At 56.1% G+C, this 20,980-nt stretch overlaps 2 protein-coding genes across 4 annotated transcripts; both read left to right on the plus strand.

Annotated features, from left to right (window-relative positions):
• Nucleotides 1–2,329: 2,329 nt before the first annotated feature.
• CHRNB1 (cholinergic receptor nicotinic beta 1 subunit) lies at nucleotides 2,330–12,319 on the plus strand. Of its 3 annotated transcripts, none has more exons than XM_006112104.4 (11): nucleotides 2,330–3,057; nucleotides 3,941–4,080; nucleotides 5,283–5,327; nucleotides 6,199–6,308; nucleotides 6,461–6,569; nucleotides 7,371–7,518; nucleotides 8,915–9,106; nucleotides 9,692–9,915; nucleotides 10,056–10,228; nucleotides 10,656–10,778; nucleotides 11,925–12,064. In XM_006112104.4, the coding sequence occupies exons 1-10, from the start codon at nucleotides 3,006–3,008 to the stop codon at nucleotides 10,732–10,734; spliced, it is 1,272 nt and encodes a 423-aa protein (XP_006112166.1). In that variant the 5' UTR covers nucleotides 2,330–3,005; the 3' UTR covers nucleotides 10,735–10,778; nucleotides 11,925–12,064. The 3 variants fall into 3 exon arrangements, with proteins under 3 accessions (XP_006112166.1, XP_006112165.2, XP_006112167.2); XM_006112103.4 differs by having other exon boundaries at nucleotides 2,332–3,057; nucleotides 10,631–10,778; nucleotides 11,925–12,319; XM_006112105.4 differs by lacking the exon at nucleotides 3,941–4,080 and having other exon boundaries at nucleotides 2,334–3,057; nucleotides 10,631–10,778; nucleotides 11,925–12,319.
• A 297-nt stretch (nucleotides 12,320–12,616) lies between these two features.
• Nucleotides 12,617–19,064, plus strand: LOC102462144 (thialysine N-epsilon-acetyltransferase-like). The gene is made up of 6 exons (XM_014577204.3): nucleotides 12,617–13,729; nucleotides 16,601–16,655; nucleotides 16,889–16,972; nucleotides 17,291–17,392; nucleotides 17,532–17,572; nucleotides 18,818–19,064. Exons 1-6 carry the CDS (start codon nucleotides 13,667–13,669, stop codon nucleotides 18,992–18,994), a joined length of 522 nt encoding a protein of 173 aa, XP_014432690.2. The 5' UTR covers nucleotides 12,617–13,666; the 3' UTR covers nucleotides 18,995–19,064.
• Nucleotides 19,065–20,980: the final 1,916 nt, after the last annotated feature.

The following is a 20,980-nucleotide window of genomic DNA, read 5'->3' on the forward strand; positions in this document are numbered from 1 at the left end:
GAGTGGGCAGGGGGGCGGACATGTTGCTGCATGGGGCTGTGCTGGCAGGAGGCAGGTTCAATCCTAGATCAAGTTTGTATGGCCTGAACTGAAGTTGCCTGTTGTGACACTGCCATGTGTGTGCCACCCCCTCAGGTACATGCAGCTTCAGAAGGGCACCTGGAAATTTGATGCCCCAAATTTTCAGGTACCCTACGCAGCTGTGTAGGTTGCATATGCCTAAGGACAGCCCTAGTCCTCTCCCTAGTTCAGGGAGGGGAGTAAAAGCAGGTGGGTTGGGGGGCTAGGAGCCAGAGCCAGGGAGAAAACCCAAGACTTCTGACTCCCTGCCCCACCCCCTTCTCCCTTCCCAGAGCTTGGGAGAGAACCCAGGAGACCTGCTCTCACGGGGAGGAGGGGTCGGCAGTAAGGTCACAAGGAGGCAATGGCAGGTGTGTGACATGTGTGACTAGTTGTGAGTCTGTCTAGTGCAGTGGGTTTTCAAACTTTTGTTCTCATGACCCAGTTGAAGAAAATTGTTGATGCCTGCAACCCAACATAATTTGACTAGAGTGCAGGCTCCAGAGTGGGGCTGAGGATGAGAGCTTGGACTATAGGAGGGGACCTCATCTTTGGAAGGATGAGTTTGGGTAGGGCAAGCGGGGCTTAGCTTGAGTGACTTTAAGTCAGCGGTGTAACGAGGGGTGGGGGCTAAGGCAGCTTCCTGTCCCTCCTGGCACTGCAGACCATGCAGTGCCCCAAAACCAGCCAGCAGCAGGTTCTAACCAATGGAAGTACGGAGCTAGTGCTCAGGACAGGGGCAGTGTGTGGAGCCCTCTGCGCTCACCCCCACCGCAGGTGCTGGGCCCACTGCTGGGTGCAGCGCAATCTGGAGTGCCAGAAGAGGCAGGTGGCTGCCTTAGCACCCCCACTGGTCACCCTGCAGGAATGAGACCCAGTGCCCGACATTCCACATCCCAGTACTGGATTGCCACCCCATAGCTTGAAATCCACTGCTCTAGTGGAGGAGGGGGGAGGGAAGGTGCACAGAAATAGCTGTGTGCCCAGCCAGCAGGGGGCAGCAAATACACACACAGAGCAGGGCTCACCCCTCCAGCAGGGGGCAGCAGCTGATCTCTATCTTCTCATACACTCTCTTTGGGATGGGCCTGGGGGGGCAGCAGGGGGCGTTCTCCCCTGGTAGGCAGGGCTGGCCGAAGGCAACACTAGGGGGCGCTGTGGGGCAGGGGCTCAGCAGGGAGCTCTCCCCTGGCAGGCAGGACTGGCCCCCGGGGTGCTGTGAGGCAGGGAAAGGGGTGGGGACTGAATGGTAGAAGATGGATTTGAGGGACTCATAAGATCAGGGAGGGAGTTTTCTACATCTTCTCATGTATTGTGTTCAAGAAGCTGACACCGTGTATCTCTCGGCACAGCTCTGACAACGCTTCTTTCAAGCCCCATTCTGCCCCCAAACAACTGCACCAGATGGGGGAGGGGATCACGGCCCCCTCCTATTCCCCCTTGTTTGTATTCATAGCTCCTGGGCCTCCCTCTCCCTTATTGCCCCTTCCTCTCCTTTCCCATCTCCTGTTCTCTCCCCTTTCCCTGCTTGCTCCTCTGGTATCTGCCCCCTGCCCCGATTCTCTCTTTGGTTCCGCCCTTATTTCTCCCTTTATAGCCCTTACTCCTCCTTCCAGCCTCCCCCTGCACTGATAAATAAGCCCCCGCTTTGCACCCTCAAGTCATGAAATTCAGCCCCCCAATCTTGCACACACACCCTTGGTTCAAGGGACTGGTGACCCCTAGACCTGCACAGCCGAGAGAATAAACCACGTTTCTACGAATCTACCCGGCTCCATGTGGCTCTGTGGGACTCCGAGCCGGAATCCAGTTCCGGAATTACGTATATCCGGAGCAGGGAATGGGGAGGGGCTGTGTGGGACTCTTAGCCGTGATCCAGCTTCGGGTTTTACACAAGTCCTGAGGTGGGAGGGGCTGCGTGGGACTCCGAGCTGGGATCCAGCTCCAGGTTTTACCCATAGCTGGGCTGACTCCTATGCCGTATTTGGGATTTATCATAATTCCCTGCCCGAGTAGGAGCAGCTACCTCCCGGCTCCGATGCAGGAGGCCGCTGTGATCTAGCTCCGGGATTTACCCACCTCCCGGCCAAGTGGCTGCCATTTAACTCCGTTAAATGTTCCTGGCCTTCCAAATGGCCAGCGCGAGAGAGTGGATCTCGCTCCGGGTTTTCCTCATTCCTCCAGGGGAAAGTCCAGGCCACAGGGCAATCCAGTTCCAAGCTTTGCCTGTCTACACCTCTGCTTCTCTGCCCCTCCTCCCATCCCCAACCCCTCTATGCACCCCCCAACCCAGCCTCTCTGCCTGACCCCTGTTCCCAACTCCTCTACTCATCCCCCTCCCCTGTGTGTGTCGCTGCACTACTCATCCCCCAACCCCCAACCTCTGTCCCTCTCCCTCTCTATCTACCCTTCCCCACACATCCCATCTATCTATCCATCTGTCACCAAGGGTCCATCCAGCCAGTGTCCTGTCTGCCGACAGTGGCCTATGCCAGGTGCCTCAGCGGGAGTGAACAGAGCAGGGAACCATCCAGAGATCCAGCCCCTGTCACCCATTCCCAGCTCCTGGCAAACCGAGGCTGGGCTCCCATCCCTGCCCAGCCTGGCTAATAACCACTGAGCAACCTATCCTCATGGACCAGCTAGGCTCTCTGCCTGGCTAAAATCTATGTCCCCCCTCTCAGGCTGTGGATCCGAATGCCCCTGGGACCCCTTTCCCTCTCCTTGTGAGCTCTGGGTCCCAAAGGGTTAAAAATCCCCCCCCCTCCAGAACAGGTGGTGCCTGCAGATTTCCTGTGGCATGAGGCTCCTCCCCCACCCCCAACTCTCCAGCCCCCTCCCACACCCCGCTCTGGTGACAGCTGCTGTGGCCAAGGAGGTGGCTGGAGGGGGAGGCAGGGTGCCAGCTGGGCCTCCAGGAGCCAGACGGACACACGGATGCAGCCATGGCACGGAGGGCCCCAGTTCTGGTGACCCTCTGGCTTATCCCCACTGTGGGTAAGTGCAGGCTGCCCCTTGGCCAAGCCCCAGCAAGAGTCAGGGGGCACCTGGCCCTGCTAGAGAGTGGGAAACGGGGCTAGAGAGAGATCAGGTAGAGCCATGGGCTATGAGGCAAGATATGGGGACATGGATTAGAGATCGGAAGGGAGGTGAGTGGGGTGTGGGATGGATAGACAGAGGGGGTAGATGGGGGATAGATACATAGAGGGTGTGGGATGGACATACATTTTTGGGGGGAGAGCAAGTGTGGTGGATGGGGTAGATACATAGAGATGTGTGTGTGGAATGGATGGCTAGATGGGGGAATGGGGGAACAGATAGATAAGGTATGTGGGGAAGGATGATGAGTGGGGGACAGATGAATGGATAGCAGGGTGTGGGGATGGAAGGAGGGGGTATATGCTGATGCATGGATGGAAAGACAGAGAGGTTCAGGGGGATGGATGGGTACTGCGATGTGGGGAGAGGGGTGGAGAGATCACTAGACAAAGGGGATGGGGATAAATAGGAGGGGGCACAGATGGGGTGCGAGTTGAGGGATAGATCTGAGGTATGGGGGCAGACAGCTGGATGCCGAGGATGGGGTGTGGGGATCGAAGTGTGGCAGGATGGGTGGAGAGAAGAGGGTGCGGGGATGGAGGGATGAACAGAGACGGAGGAGTGCGTCCTGTGGGAAGGGCTAGATGGGATGGGGTAGTTACATTGTTCTGTGTGGGAGGGAGGCAATGTGTGAAGAGAGATGGACAGGGGCAGATGAGGAGGGAGGGAGGGAGGGATAGGCAGCTCAGTAGACTGCTATGGCCCAGGGAGCAGTGCCGGGCAGTAGAGAGATGCAGTGGGAAACAGGACCCTCACACACACAGTTTCTCTCTCCGGGCAGTGGTGGGCAGCCTGCAAACTGAGGAGCGTCTGCTGGAGAAGTTGTTTGAGAACTACAACTCCAACGTCCGCCCCGCCCGCACTCTCACCGACAAGGTGTTCATCCGGGTGGGCATGTCCCTGTCACAGCTCATCAGCCTGGTGAGGAATTGGAGCCTTGGCAGGGTGTTCTAGCTTAACATTCTAGGCCAGGTTCTATGTCTGTCTGCTGTGCCATGGCTCCTGATCCTTAGCTGGCCAAAAAGAGATCATATTCTTGCTTCACTTCCTAGTGGAAAGGCAAATCAGCTACTCGTGCAGTTCTCGACCATGTTCTAGACTGGTCTAGTTCCCATGACTTCTGGTCCTTGATGGTCAAAAAGGGAATGCTATCTAGATTATCACACCAGAGGGCATTCTAGGCTGCACAACCATTTGCCTTTTTCTAGCACAGTTGTATGGAACTGCCACTCATGCTGCTCGGAGAAGACGCTCCTCTAGACTTGCTCTCATTCTAGATTGCTTTCCAATGCTATTTCTAGAGTGGTCTTGAACATAGCCACTCTTGAGCCACCCTGGCTAGCAGGTGCTGTATTCTTAGATTACATTCCTTGCTGCAGCCCGGGCCAATCAACCCTCTGAGCTATTCTATACCTTGCTCTAGAGCAGCCCAGAACACCACCATGCCATAGCCACAGGATACTACATCCCAGATTTTCTCCCTAGCGACATTCCTGACCAAACGCCAGTGCCATTCTAATCCACACTCTAGAGCAGACTAGCTCACTCCTGCTCCTGGGATATGCTGGCTATGTTCTAGATTAGTTTCTGGTACTTTATTCCAGGCTGGGGCCAAAGCCATGCTAGAGTCACCTAAAATGCTGTAGCTAGGGCTGTGACACCTGGACCTCTCATGCTAAATTAGTTTCTTGAGGCAGCCAGTGTCCATGGAAGGGAAGGCAGCAGAACCCCCAGCTCTGGCAGGGAGAGAGTTAAGGGCCTCTCACCCGCCTCCTTGGCCAGGGGACAGAGACAGCAGCTGTCACGGAGGCCCCTGGCACCGGCCAGAGACAGGGGATGTTATAAATAGCGGTATAAGGGGAAGGTAGTGGGGAGGAAATGAATTCAGAGTGGAAGGGTCAGCTGGATACATGCACCGGATTGGCACCCCGGGGTAGTCCATTTCAGACCCATTTGCCCCTCCATAAAATGCCCTTCACTATCCCATACCCCAGAAAGGGTTCTATGTCCTCACATACCTCCAAAGGGAGCAGCATTCTCAAGGGTACACAGGGGAGGGGGCATGATTCTGGAGTCGAGGGGGTATCCCCTGAATTACTTTTTAATCCTTTCTCCCCCGCCAGAATGAAAAGAACGAGGAGCTGACCACGAAGGTGTACATGGACCTGGTGGGTACTATCCCCCCAACACATTCCCATGCCTACTGCCCCCCGTACTCTATCCCAGATGGGGGGTGTCTGCCTTCCCCAATCTAGCTCTTAGCGCTGGGGCAGGGACTTAGTGTCATCTGGTGGCTGCTGGGACAAAGTGTAGAGGTAGATTTCTGGTTTGGTGGGGGCTTTGTGGTTTATAAAAAGGGAGTAGAGGATGAGGAAATATGTCCCAGCTCTGATTCCTTGTTTATAACAGGAGCCAGTGGGGTTGGTCCATTTCCAGCACAGCCATGGATGGTGTAGCGGCGCGTCGGGGTTCCCCCACCTCCTGCACCCCCGTAATGGCACGAACAGACTCTGCCAGCCAGTAGAATATAGGGAGTTTATTGCTTCTCCACAGCATAGATGTAATCTGGTTACAGGGCAGGCCTAGGATGCCTCAGCCCCCCTTGAGATGGGAGAGACTGGGCCCCTAAATCCCAGCCCGTTCCTTAGGCTGCTTCCTCCATGATACCAGACAGAAACTAAAACTCACTTCCAGCCCTGCACCCCAGCCAGGTGCTGGTCTCCGCCTTCCTCCCTTTGTCTCCCTCCCTGGGAGGCTGAGCCTGGGTGTCTGGGTTAATACACATTTGGGAGAGTCAGTGAGAATCTCCCATCACAGCGCAGGGGGACCCTGGGTCACAGAGCAGACATCCCCCCCACTACGCCACAGATGGTTAATGGGGGATGGAGTAAGAGAGCACTCTGTGCCTCAGTTTCCCCATATGTGCATGGGGCAAATAGCCCTGCCCAGTCTCACAGGGTGAGGTGGGTCTGGGAGGACAATCACAAGGACTTTCTTTCTTTCTTTCTTTGACCATCCCCCTGTCCATTGGGTCTCCAGGAGTGGACGGATTATCGCCTGAGCTGGAATCTGTCTGACTTTGATTACATCAGCTCCATCCGGTTGTCTTCTGACAAAGTCTGGCTCCCGGATATCTACCTCATGAACAAGTGAGCTGGATTGGGAGGGCATGGGGGCAGAGGAACATCCAGGGTCCCCAGGACAAGAGAGCCAGGGGGTGAGAGCAATAAAGCCACAGCCCAGCTGGCAGATGGGTTCCTTCTGCTGTGCGACACCCTTTCTTCTTTTTTCATTCTTTCAGCAATGATGGTAATGTTGACATCGCCCTACCTGTGAATGTCTTGGTCTCTCATGTGGGGACCGTTCAGTGGCTTCCCCCCGCCCTCTACCGCAGCAGCTGCAGTATCCAGGTGAGCTGGCCCCCTCTGCTAGGGGGTGCTGTGCTGCGGGGTAGGTGGCCCAGTGGAGGGTGCTGTACTGTGGTGGGCAAAGGGGACCCAGCAGGAGGTGCTGTATTGTGGTGGGCAGAGGGGACCCAGCAGGGGTTTTTGTGCTGTTTGGGGTTTAAGAGGCCGAGCAGGGGGCATTGTGCTGTGGGGGGTAAAGGGGGCCCAGCAGGGGGCGCTGTGCTGTGAGGGGTAGAGGGGGCCCAGCAGGGGGCACTGTGCTGTGGAGGATAGAAGGGGGCCAGCTGGGGATGCTGTATTGTGCGGGGTAGAGGAGGCCCAGCAGGGGGCGCTGTGCTGTGGAGGATAGAGGGGGGCCAGCTGGGGGTGATGTATTGTGCAGAGTAGAGGGGGCCCAGCAGGGGGTACTTGCTGTGGGGGATAAAGGGGGTCCAGCAGGGGGCGCTGTGCTGTGAGGGGTAGAGGGGGCCCAGCAGGGAGCGCTGTTCTGTGAGCGGTAGAGGGGGCCCAGCAGGGGGTGCTGTGCTGTGGGGGATAGAGGGGGGCCAGCAGGGGGCGCTGTATTGTGCAGGGTAGAAGGGGCCCAGCAGGGGGCACTGTGCTTTGAGGAGTCGAGGGGGCCCAGCAGGAGGCGCTGTGCTGCGAGGGGTTGAGAGGGCCTAGCAGGGGGCGCTGTGCTGTGAGGGGTTGAGGGGGCCCAGCAGGGGGTGCTGTGCTGTGCGGGGTAGAGGGGGCCCAGCAGGGGGTGCTGTGCTGTGGAGGTCTGAGCAGGGGGTGCTGTGTCAATGGTGTCTCTCCCCCCAGGTTACTTACTTCCCCTTCGACTGGCAGAACTGCAGCATGGTGTTCCAGTCCTACGCCTATGGGGCAACCGAGCTGGGCCTGCTGCACCCGCTGGATGAGGCGGGGCGTGAGGTGCAGGAGATCATCATCTTTGAGAACACCTTCATCGGTGAGTGTCCACCATGCACACGGCTACACTTGCATACAGCTACATACGTATATGCATAGCTACACACGCACCAACACGGCTACACACACACGCGCGCAGCTACACATGCATGTGCACAGCTACACAGGCATACAGCTACATACATGCACATGGCTACACACAGCTACACACACATGCGTGCACATGCTCATGGTACACACACATCCATATGCAGCAACCCAAGTGCGCACACAGCTGTACACATCTTTATTTGCACTAATGCAGCTACACACTCACATGGATACACACACACATACATGGCTACATGTACAACTACATACACACACAGCTACATGCACATATATACACAGACACACTGCGCTACCCACACAACTATACATGTATACAGATGACTACACACATACAGCGACACACAAACACACAGTTACACACAGTGCAACACACACGCACACCTTTACAGACACACAGAGTCACACATGCACAACCTCAGTACATACACAGGTACTCGCACACAGAGCTACACACGGTCATCTATATGTCTCACAAACAGACTGAGCCAGGCATTCACAACCACACCACATACACAGCCATTTATCACAAACAGACACGCACATGGAGCTACATGCACACAACCATGTCTCAAGACATATACACAGTCACTCACACGCAAACACATCATACACAGAGCTACACCCAGAACCACACATGTGACCACAACACACACAGAACCATACATCACACACAACACTGACACACAAAGACACAGAGACACACAGCCATGTGTTACACATGTGCAACCTCAGCACATATGGAGCTACACACACAAAGAGGAACACATACACACAGCCATATCTCACATGCCACCACAACACACAGAGTAACACAGCCACCCAAACAGAGCTACTTACACACATTGTCAAACACACACAGAGCAATGTGCATGAGGACAAACACATAACCACAACACACAGCTACACACACACACAGTATCACACACATGGCCACAGCAAAACCCCCTCACTGTGATGTGCACACAAAACACACATAGCGATACACACACAAAGCCAGCACACAAGCAGAAGGACCACAGCTGTACAGACAGCCACACACATAAAGCCATGACAACACAAACAGCCACCACACACACAGCGACACACACACAATTCAACACAGAGAGAGTCATTACACTTGCAGCCAGCCATGCACTCTTCCACACACGCGAACACACACAGTTACTTGACAGAAAGACACAACTCACATGTGCAATCTGGGTGTACATCCCACCACTGCCACCATCTGTCTCGGGGCCCTGTTCCCTTCCCTCTCCCTTGCCACCTCTAATGAGGTGACTCTGGATTGGCATTCCTCAGCCCTAACCCCTCTCTCTGCTCTCCAGACAATGGGCAGTGGGAGATCCGGCACAAGCCTGCACGGCGCAACACACTGCCTGGGGAGTTACAACATGAGGACATCACCTTCTACCTCATCATCCGCCGCAGGCCACTCTTCTACATCATCAACGTCATTATTCCCTGCATTCTCATCACTATCCTGGCCATCTTCGTTTTCTATCTGCCCCCTGATGCCGGTGGGTGCCAGGCAGATGGACACAGGCTGCCCCTGGTGCTGGAGAGAAGGAGGGGGATTGGACCTATTCCAAGAGGGTGGGAATCTGGTGCCAGATTTTTCACTCCTTCCAGGAATCGTCCCCTTTCCAGGGGGCTGAGGAATCCAATGCTGGGATTCCTCTCTTCCTTAGGAGACCTTAGTTCATCGTAGTTGAGCACCTCGGCAACCTAGAGGCCATGCTAGATGGGACCCACAATCCCCTGTTACTGGGGATAGACCAGAGGGCCATGCTCAATGGGCACTGGACTCCCCTCTCCCTGCAGAGACCTGTGGCCGTGCTACATGGACCTTGGGATACCGTTTTCCATGAGAAGACCAGAGGCCATGCAGGATGGGCCCAAATCCTCTGTCCTTGGGGATAGATAAGAGGCCATGTGAGATGGTCTTTGGATTACCCTGTTTCTGAGAAGACCAGAAGTCATGCTATATGGGCCCCATAATCCACTCTCCCTCGAGAGAGGAACCAGAGGACAGGCCAGATGGGCCCAAGTCTCCCAGTCTTCCCGCTGCCCTCGCTGATGCCTGTTCTGCTCCCTCTGCCCAGGGGAGAAGATGACTCTCTCCATCTTCGCTCTGCTCACCCTCACCGTTTTCCTGCTGCTGCTGGCAGACAAGGTGCCAGAGACCTCGCTGGCCGTGCCCATCATTGTCAAATACCTCATGTTCACCATGATCCTAGTGACCTTCTCCGTCATCCTCAGTGTGGTGGTCCTCAACCTGCATCACCGCTCGCCCAACACCCATGACATGCCCTTCTGGGTCAGGCAGGTAACACACCCCTCCTTAGCCCTAGGGCAGGGGGCAGGAAATTGGGCATGGGGCTTGTTCCCTCTAGAAGGGGGTGTCAGCTCCCACCTGGCCCCAGAGATGGAGCTAATGGGAGGTTCTGGATTCTCTCTCCTGGGCAGATTTTCATTCATCAGCTCCCGCGTTACCTGGGGCTTCAGCGTCCGAAACCAGAGCCCATCCTGAAACCTCCCCCAGCCTCCAAACGGGAATTAGTGGTAAAGAGCAACCGGAGCACAGACGAATATTTCATTCGCAAACCCACCTGTGACTTCCTCTTCCCCAAGCCAAGCAGGTCAGATGGGAATGCTGTGTGCAGGGAGCAGGGCAAGGGCTCAGCAGGGGGTGTTCTCTCTGGCAGGCAGGGCAGGCCCAGGGTGGCACCAGGGGGCACAGTGGGGTAGGGAGCAGGGCAGGGGCTGAGCAGTGGGCTGGCCCAGGGTGGTGCTAGGGGACGCTGTGGGTCTGGGAGTAGGGCAGGGGCTCAGCAGGAAGTGCTCTTCTCTGGCAAACAGCGCTTGCCCAGGGTTGTGCTAGGGGTGCTGTGAGGAAGCGAGCAGGGCAGGGGCTCAGTAGGAGGCGCTCTCCCCTGGCAGGCAGGGCTGGCCCAGGGCAATAGTAGGACTGTGGAACAAGGAGGGGGCTCAGTAGGGGGCGCTGTGTAGGGCTTCACGGCTCTCTCCTGTTAACCTTCCAGATTCTACCAGGATCCCTTCTTGCAGGACCTGCGCCGGTTCATCGATGGGCCGAGCGAATGCCTCGTCCTGCCGCTTGACCTCAAGTCCGCCATGGACGCTGTGACCTACATCGCCCAGCAGCTCCAGGACCAGGAGGACTATGACACGGTGAGTGAGTGTCAGTCTCCCAGGTGGTGCCCACACATAGCCCATGTGATCCCCGGGCAGAACCCCCAACTGTGCAGCGGCCCCTTCTCGGGGAGTCCATTCTCTTCCAGGGGTCTGCGCCTCTGCCTCTTGGGCTGACGCCTGTTATAGCCTTGAGCGCACCTGGCTCTGCCCTGGGCCCCTCAGGGAGTCCACTCACTCTGGGCCCCCGGGGCCTCCACTCGCAGGGGGGCCAGTGCAGCCCTGTTCTCAGACCGGAGCGACTCTCTGCCAGCGGCACACAGGAGGGTTCATTGAGCACTGAACCCAGCACAGGAACTCTCAGGCCTGCAGGCCTGGCCCCCCTCAGCCCAGCATGTCTGAGTCTCCCCTGCAGCCAGGTGGGCTCTGCCTGCTCCCCCTGCCCAGGCCAGCAGCCCCCTCCTCCCAGCCCAGCCCCCAAATCCCTCCCCAGCAGCCCCTCCCTGGCCTCTGTCCAGGTTAACAGTCTCCCGGACTCCTCTGTTCTCTGCCTCCCCCCTCCTCCACCTTTTGTTCTCCCTGGCTGGGACCAGCTGGGCAGGTCCCCGGGGTCCTCTCCCCACAGCCCATTGGCCTCCCACTGGCCAGACTCGGCTGTGCCATCCCAGCTGGGTGTCCCGGTCACTAGTCACTGAGGGGCTCCAGTTCTGTGCTGGTCCCTGGAACAACAAACTCCCTCCCCTTCCCATGGTTAAACCAGTAACCGCCGGGGACACAGAGTGCCAACAGCTCTGCAGGCAGCCCCTTCAGCCCCCCCACAGCTCCCGCACTTCCTCACAGTGGGGTTGGCCAGCTGACCATCACCAGTGGACTCTGGCTCTAGCCTCAGCCCCAACCCTCCTCCCTGGGTCTGGAGTTCGTTTATCTGTGGGGCTGCTTGACCCTACCCAGGGCGAGGGGTGTAAGGAGCATAATGGGCAGTGGGGGAGGCTTAGGGGCCAATTGACACGGCTTGGGGGCCACTGTGGGCAGAGCTAAGGAGGGCAATGGCCAGACATAGAGGTGGTGGGAAGGCTTCAGGAGGGTCAGTGGGACTAGGTAATGGGTCACTAGTCGTGCCCATGGAGCATAGAGTTAAGGGTGCTAAGGACCAGCTCCCTCATGCCTCCTGCCCCCTCCCCCCAGCTCAAAGAAGACTGGCAGTACGTGGCCATGGTGGTGGACCGTCTTTTCCTCTGGACCTTCATCACCTTCACCAGTGTTGGGACCCTCACCATTTTCCTGGACGCCAGCTACAACCTGCCTCCCGTGCACCCCTTCCCATGAGCCCCTCCTCCCCGGGACCCCACCGCCGCTGTCCCTTTGCTTCTGTATGGTCTGGGATGCGCCCTGGTGTTGGGGTCTGGCCTCTGCTCTATTGGACAGTGGTGTGAATCCGGAGTCACTCCAAATCATGTTCACACCTGCTGGGGATGAGATGGAGTCAGTTCTGCCTCTAACATTCAGAGAGAGCTGTAAGGTATTTGAGGCTTATTTTCTGGGTTTCAATAAATCCTAGATTTTTGGTTACAGTAAAACAAGGTCATTCTGCTTCATTTAATCCGGTGTCTACTGGTGGGGGGAGGGACATGTGTTACTGAGACCCAGGACTCCTGGGGTGTTTCTAAACTACATGGCTCCGTGGATGAAGCAATGTAGATTAGGCTGATCGGCAGAGGGAAATGAAGCAGCGATTATTTAAATCGCAGCTTCATTTCCCTCTGCCGATCAGCCTAATCTACATTTCTCCATCAAAGGAGCCATGTAGTTTAGACACATCCCTGGGGTCTCTCTCCAGCTGTGAGATGGGGAGTGGGGGCTGGTGGGCCAGAGAGGGGGAAGATGATTGGGTCTGGTAGTCAGGCTATGAGTCCTGGTGCCAGCTGGAGGATTGTCTCTGTACCCCCCTACACCTTCCCTGCAGGTTTGCCTCCAAGATTTGGTCCTTTAATCATCAGCTCAAGTTTTACATTGGAATCTGCTGACTCCAAATTGAAAAGAACCACTGGCCAGACACTGAGGCCCCGCTAGGGGCTGCCAGCTCTCACCTGGCCTCTGGGCAGCATCTGGCTGGCTCAAAAAGGCAAGGAATGGGGTTGGGCTTGAGTCTGTCCCCTCTAGGGGGCACTTGCTCCCCACCTGGCCCCAGGGCAGGTACTAGCTGGCTCAGCAGGAGGTAGAACTTCTCTGCTGCTCTCCTAACTGCAGTGGGGCCTTTGCCTGTAGGGTGGCGGGGATTGGAGGGGGTCAAGGTACAGCACTGACATGTCCTGTGATGCTCGAGAGCTCTGGATTGCCCAAGACTCACCCTTGGTCCCCATTTGGGTCCTTACACACTAATGGCAGACTCCAGCTCCTAGGCAAGGGAAGGCAGGACTCCTGGGTTCTCTTTCTTGTGGCTGAATTCCAGCCCCCTCTTGCTCTAACCCACCAGCCCCTGCTCCCATCCCGCAGCTGGGGAGAGAATCCAGGAGTCCTGGCTTCCCTTCCGTCTGCACACACTCACCTTCCTCACTCTCCATAACCCCCCAGGCCTGGCCCTCTTTCATCCATCAAAACCCAGCTGTGGCTGCAGACCTAAACCCACCCTCCAAGTGCCCTATGTGCGGAGTCACCTACTCTCAGGCCCCAAGTGCCTGTAATTTAGACATAGCTTGGTGTGAGCGGTTGGATCCACTGTTTGGGGGCAGAAGTGGGATGACTGCTCCCTGCCAGGTGCCCCCTCCTGGTGCTGGGAGGAACTGATTCATAGCCACTTGTGGCTCTGGGGTTGGACACAACTCCTCCCTCTATTTGTGCAGCCCCACTCCCTTGGGCTGTTGGTCTTAAAGGGATAGCAGGAGTCCCAGGGCTGGGAAGAGAAAAAGGCAGAGGAGAGCCCTGGTATCATGAACTGCATCATCCGGCCGTGCACGGTGAAGGACTGCAAGGTCATTCTGCAGCTCACCAAGGTAAGGGGTGGTTCCCAGCCCTGAAACACTGCCCGGTGTGCGAGAGATCAGATTAGGGATAGAGCTCAGGAGTCCTGGCAACAAACCCACTCCCCCTCTGCTCTAACAGTAACCCTTCTGGCAGGGGGAGCCTGCTGCAGCCAAGGCCAAGTTCAATATCTAGGGCGGGGTGGGGAAATAGAAAACCCCCAAACTCCACTGACTTGGCCCCCAACTGGGAAGCAGGAAAAAAAGGCACTCCCCTCAAGCTCCAGCCCCAAAGTATGTGGGGGGCGCTGAGGGTCAGGGCTCACCCCCAAGGCTGGAATGGGGTGAGTGTGTGAGATCTGGGTGGAAGGGGGTGCAGGGGTGGGCTGGGGATGCAAGGTCTTGACAGTAGGGATGCAGGGTTGGGTGAGGGTGTGGTGTCAGGCAGGAGGGAGGGCAGGAACAGGGTGGGGAAGTGGGGAGGGGTCAAAACAGGAGGGAGGGCAGGAGCAAGGTAGGGGAGAAGGTGCGGGGTCAGGGCGGGAGGGGGAGCAGGAGTGGGATGGGGTGCACGGTTTGGGCAGTAGGGAGGGCAGGAGCAGAGTGGGGGAGGGGTGCGGAGTCAGGGCGGGAGGGAGGCCAAGGAGCAGGGTGGGCATAGATTACCCACCCCCTGATCTAGGGGTTCCTCCCCATCCATCCAACACAGAACCAGCTTGAACCCCCACCCAGTAACCTGGGGAATTCACACTCCACCTCTGGGTGCCTCAGAGGGGCGATGCTTCCCCACTCGCAAGCAGAATCTGAGTGTAGAAAAGAAACTTTTAATAAAAGGGAGGGAAGTAACTTGGCCTTGATTTGGCAAAACACCACAAACAGGGCTACTAAACATAAACCGTGAGTAACAGTCCCACCCCAAGTAGGTGTGGCAGTGTCCTCCTCGGGCCAGGATTGTACATGTGCCTGTCACACGCCCAACCCCACTCTTCAACCCTCTTACTCACTGCCCTTGGTCAGTGCAGACCAGTGTTTCCTATAAGCTGAGCACTTGGGCAGCTGCTCAGGAAAGATTCAAATGCCACCTAGCCGAGCGCTTACAGCTGGGTTTGTGTTTCTCCTGGTGGTGCACATCTGCACATGTTTTGGTGCACATAGAACATTTATTCCACAAGTGGATGAAAAAGATTAGAGAGCCTGGTGCAGACCCAGAGCTCAGCTCCTGTTCCAGGTGGGAGGAGGAAAAGAGGCATCTTACTTCACTGGTCACTCTTCATCCACCTCTTTACTGCTCTCCACTGCCGCCTTGCTGGCTGCTTGTTGCGCCTCCCCACCACTGTCCTTCTGGCTGCTTGTTGCGCCTTCCCACAGCCGCCCTGCTGTACGCTTGTCACACCTCTCCACTACTTGTTGCACTTCCCCCACTGCCGTCCTGCTGGATGCTTGTCACACCTCCCCATGCTTATTGCAGCTCCCCACTGCTGCTGTGCTAGCCATGTGTCACGCTTCACCACCACAGCCCTGCTGGCCACTTGTCAAACCTCCCAACTGCTTGTTGTACCTCTCCAACGCTGCCCTGCTGGCCGCTTGTTGGGCCTCCCCACCACTGTCCTGCTGGCTGCTTGTCACACCTCCCCACCGCTTGTTGCACCTCCCCACCATTGCCCTGCTGGATGCTTGTCACACCACCCCACTGCTGTCCTGCTGGCTGTTTGTCTCACCTCCCCACTGCTGCACTGCTGGCTGCTTGTTGCACTGCCGTGCTGGCCAACACTCCTACTAGCCACCCATTGCTGCTGGTGAATTTGGCTCTGGGCAAACCCCAGTGCTAACACAAGTGATTTCAGCTCTCGGCACAGAGCACAGTCCCCCACAAGAAATGTCAGCAACCACTGGTGTAAATTTACAACAAGACCCTCCTTATGGAGCCTATTTTAGCTCTGCTCTAGAGACAAGGGAGCAACAGGCTGAGCCAGTCTTACAGCCAACAGGTGGAGGGCCTGTACCCTGCTGACTCCTGCCCTCCCCTCTTGAGTTCACAGAGCTCTGAGCCTGGAGCCTTTGTCCATCTGAGGTTCTTCACTCTGGCAGGGTCTCCCTCCTTTGCACTAGGTCAGAGTCTTTAGTCCCACAACAATTGCAAGCCTTGGTGAGCCCCATTCCTGTGGTTAGTATTAACTTCATTAACAAGTTTAGGACCCATCACAAAGGTATGAATAAAGACATCACTGGCTGGCACACTCCCTTCCACATCCTAATGACTTAACCAGCCAATCAATGGGTACTTAAGAACAATGTGCACCTTCTCTATTAGCTTCATGTAACATGAACACTCTAAATCACCATTTCCTCCCTTCCTTTTCTGCCCCTGCCAATTCCCCTATTTATTTTGGAACCGGACTTTTAATGCTCCGTGCATCTGAAGAAGTGGACTGTGTCCACAAAAGCTCGTGATACCATCTACATGTTTTGTTAGTCTTTAAGGTGCTGCTAGACTATTCGTTTTTTTTAAGTTTTTCAAGTTACAGACTAACTTGGCTACCCCTCTGAAGCTTTAGTATTGATGTACTTGGTAACACCACAGCAGCCAAAGGACACAGCAAAGCACAGCTCCATCAACTGAACATTGAACTCATCTAAGCAAACTGGGGACAACTGTTTTTATCCCCGCCTCTGGGGTCTAGCTGTAAGTGTGAAGGACCCGTTCCTTCAGATCCTGCTCCCCTCCCAGTGCTGGAGAGAGAACCCAGGTGTCTGGAGCCTGGATACCTCTGATCTTGCAGAAGCAAAGAGAAGTGGGGAGAGGGGGAGGGGTTTTCAGGGGACTGGCCATGGTGGGGAGGGAGTGCTGGGGTGCAGGGGTCAGCGGCAGCTCTGGGTTTCTCAGTGAGGTGCTGTCTGTTGCAGGTGATTGCCATCGATTACAAAGTCCCCCCAGCCCATTTGAAAGTCACCCTGGAAGGTAAGAGCCTGTTGGGAGAGAGACTGGGAGAGAGACTGGCAGAGAGGGCTAGAGGGGCCCTAGCAGAGGAGCAGGGGGGGAGGTCTTAGCAGAGCAAGATGTATGGGGACTTGGGGTTCCTCACAATGAGGGTGGTTGGCAGAGATCCCCGGCCCTGCACACCCCTTGCCCCCTTTCCCAAGCCCTGGGATAGATGACAGGGTCTGATGTGTGTGTCTCCTTCCCTGGCCCAGCACTCAGAGAGGACAGATTCGGGGCCCAACCGATGTATGACTGTTATGTGGCGGAGCTGCCCTCTGGGCAGAATAGCAAGAAGGGTAAGTGTGTGTGTACAACACTGCCCACTGCTGGTGTGTGTGGTGTGGGGAAGGGAGTGGGGGTGTAACATGGCCCCCTGCTAGGATGTGTGTATGTGTAAACACTGCCCCCTGCTGAGGGTTTGCATCTCTTCCCCACCCTGGCTAGGATGCCGATTAACCCCACTGTGTGTCATGGGCCCCATACAACTACCAGTTGCTGCTGCTAGAGGTGGATCAGTCTGTGGAGACCCCACCAGTTCTTCCTGCCAGGGCTGCCACAGGCCCAGAGTCCCATGGCTCCTGCCCCAGCCCACAGCTCCACTGTTCTCCCGGTAGGTGACAGCATCGTGGGTTATGTTCTGTCCACCTACACTTACAGCACCTGGAAGGGCAGGAACGTCTACATAGACAACCTGTATGTCCGGCCTGAGTTCAGAGGTATGGCTGGGTCCTGCCCGAGGCGGGGGACCCAGGAGACCTGGCTCCCAGTCCCCCTGCTCTAACCACCAGATCCCACTCCCCTCCCAGAGCTGGGAGAGAACCCAGGAGTCCTGGCTTAGCTCTGTTGTTCCCCTAGGTCAGCAGATTGGGAAGCAGCTGATGAAGAAGACTGCAGAAGTGAGTTTTGGTCATGACAGTGGATAGGGGACTTCTTATCTCTACCCCCCACCCCACTGTGAGCCCCCCCAAATCTGCACTACAGGGCAAACCCCTTAGCTGAGGTCATCAGCTCCCATCCCCATCTGATCAGTCCCAGGCCAGGTCAGCTGAGGACTCAGCACTTCATCACAGTGACTAGCTGGGTTTTGGTTGAGTGGGCAGAGAAAGCCCAGCCCTCCAACCCCTGCCTTTTCAGACCCTCTCCCTGTGTGTCCTATAACCCGCATGGCCCTCCAGTAATGGAGATTCTCTCTTGCAACAGCAGTCTAACCTCTTTCTTTGCTCTTCCATGTGTCCTTTACTCTTCACTGCCCCCAGTAGCATATTCCTCCCTTAGTAGCCACTCTAACCTCTCTCTCTGCTCCCCTGGGTGTCCTATATCCCACACTGGTCCCGGTTGTAAACAGCAGCAAATCTATCCCCCTGCCCCTGCTCCTCCATGTGTCCCATGCCCCAGCCTCTGGTAGCAGAGATTCCTAACCACAATAACAGATCTAACTACTCCCTGTATACTCCTCCATGAGTGTGTTTACATTGCACCTACGTGCAAAATAGGATGCGCAATCTGAGCTACACAAATTGCATAGCTGATTTTGATCTTATTTCGAAATAGCTTATTTCGTACGTTGGTGCTCTCTACACAGCGCCAAATTTCAAAATAACCCGCTATTCCAAAAGGTCCCTTACTCCTTGTGGAATGAGGTTTACAGGGCTGTCGGAATAGCAAGCCTGTTCTATCTGTGAAGAAGTGGGATAGCTACTTCAGGATACTCTGGTATCCCCAAATAGTGTTGTAGTGTAGACATAGCCCATGTGTCCTATGGTCTGCATTGCCCTCTACTAACAGAGATAACCTCACAGCGGCTCTGACCCCTCTCTGCTCCCTCATGTGCCTCTACCCCCATGCTGCCCCAGTAGCAAAGATTCTCTCCACAGCAGTGGATCTAGCCCCTTCCTCAGCTTCCCTTGGCCCTGCACTGTCCCAAGTAGCAAAGATTCTCCTCACAGCAGCTGATCTAAACAGCTGCACTTCCACTTGACCTATATCCCACACTGCCTCAGTAGCAGAGATTCTCCCCACCGCAGTGGATCTAGCCCCTTCTTCAACTCCCCTGTGTGTCCTACGTCCTGCACCACTCCCAGTAGCAGAGATTCCCCCCAGAGCAGTAGCTCTAACACTTCTCTCTTTGCTGCCTCCTGCAGGTGGCCCTGAAGAAGGGCTGCAGCCAGATCCGCATGCATGTAGCCAGGTGGAAGGAAAACGAAAATCGCTTCCTGACCTGTTGTGGCAGCGAGAACCTGACAGCCAAGGAGGGCTGGAACCTCTTCCGCTTTGAAGAAGACACTCTGTGGAGACTGGCAGCCCACAACAAATTTTAGAGGAATGGGTGGTAGGGAACAGATGGATTGGGAGTCCAGCTGGTGGATTGGGAGGTAGGCAATTAAATGCTTGGAGGAGGGGATTGTCTCCATAATTTGCAGGGAATGGAGGTGACCGTAGGGAGGGGGAGAGGTTCCAGGGGGCTGGGAGAGGTCTCAGAGAGAGGACAAGTAGTCAGAGAGGGGGAGATAGTCTCTGGGGAAGCAGGGGGCATTGGGAGCTAGGACTCCCAGCCCCTTGATGCTCCCCCACTCTAACCCACCAGCCTCTACTTCCCTCCCAAAGCCAGGGAGAGAACCCAGGACTCTCAATTTGGGTATCTGTCCTGGTTTCTCAGTTCTGTTCCACCTGGAAGGGGGGTTTGGCCTGTCAGCACTATGTGGCTCTGGTGGGGGAGACAGGCATGTGTGACACACAAATTCACCTTCCCTCTGAGCTGTGTCCACTTCTCCTTCTCTCCAGGGGCCTGAGAATTAGTCAGCCCCATTTCCAGCCCCTAGCACCACCTGCCCTGGACAGGGTACATTGGCCACCCCCAGCAGACATGCTGCCATGGGAGGAGGGGGTATGCTACCATGCCTGGGGTCAAGCCGGGCTAGGTGGGGGAGATTTGACAGCCTGGGAAACCCATCAACTCGGGGTGGTCTTGGACCACATTATTGAGGTGATGATCTGCTGATCTACACAACCCAAGGTAAATCTGAAGGGTTTGGGGTCACGAGGGTCCCAGCTCTGAAGAAGAGGATGTGAGCTAGAGGTGAGAACATGAGGGATGGGAGCCAGGCTGCTGGGCCCTCCCCCTGCTGTCACCCACCAACCTCCCCTCCCAGAGCTGAAGAGAGAACCCAGCACTCCCCAACCCCCTTCCTCCCCATTCACCCATCTCTGCACCCAGCCAACCATAGCCAGCCAGCCAGCCCCCACCTCTCCATCCACCCATCTCTGCACCTATCCATCCATAGCCATCCAGCCAACCAATCCCCACCTCCACCCATCCAAACCCCATCTCTGTCCATCCATCCATCCAACCAACCCCTACCTGCCTCCATCCATCCATCCACCTCTCTACCCATCCAACCCCCATCTCTGTCCATCCATCCAACCCCCACTTCCATCCATCCACCTATTTCTCCATCCACAGCCATCATCCATCCCCCTCCCCAGTTCTGTGATGCAAGTCATCCATCCATCCATTCCCAGACAACCTCTCTATCCATTCATTCCCCACACATCATCTTCCCCCACAAACCCCCCATCCATCCATCCATCCATGTCCTCTATGTATCCACACCATCTATCCATCCCACACCCCAACCACCTCCACTCCTACCTCTAATCCATGTCCCTGTACCTCACCCCATAGCCCATGGCTCAACCTGATCTCTCTCTGGACCCGTTTCCTGCTCTGTAGCTGAGCCAGGTGCCCCCTGATTCTTGCTGGGGCCTGGGCAAGGGACATCCTGCACTTACCCACAGTGGGGATAAGCCAGAGGGCCACCAGACTGCAGGCACCACCTGTTCTGGACTAGGGGTAGATCTTTAACCCTTTGGGACCCAGAACTCACAGGGGGAGGGAAAGGAGCCCCAGGGACATTCGGACACACAGCCTGGGGGAGGGGCATAGATTTTAGCTGGGCAGAGAGCCCAGCTGGTCCATGCGGATAGGTTGCTCAGTGGTTATTAGCCAGGCTGGGCAGGGATGGGGGCCCAGCCTCTGTTTGCCAGGAGCTGGGAATGGGTGACAGGGGCTGGATTACTGGATGGTTCTCTGCTCTGTTCACTCCCGCTGGGGCACCTGGCATAGGCCACTGTCGGCAGCCAGGACACTGGCTGGATGGATCCTTGGCCACATAGATAGATAGATAGATAGATAGATAGATAGATAGATAGATAGATAGATAGATAGATAGATAGATAAGATTAGATGGTGTGTGTGGGGATAGACAGACAGACAGATAGGGGTATGTGCAGAGAGAGAAAGATGG

This window comes from Pelodiscus sinensis, chromosome 24 (assembly GCF_049634645.1).
Source record: "Pelodiscus sinensis isolate JC-2024 chromosome 24, ASM4963464v1, whole genome shotgun sequence".
Lineage (NCBI taxonomy): Eukaryota > Metazoa > Chordata > Testudines > Trionychidae > Pelodiscus > Pelodiscus sinensis.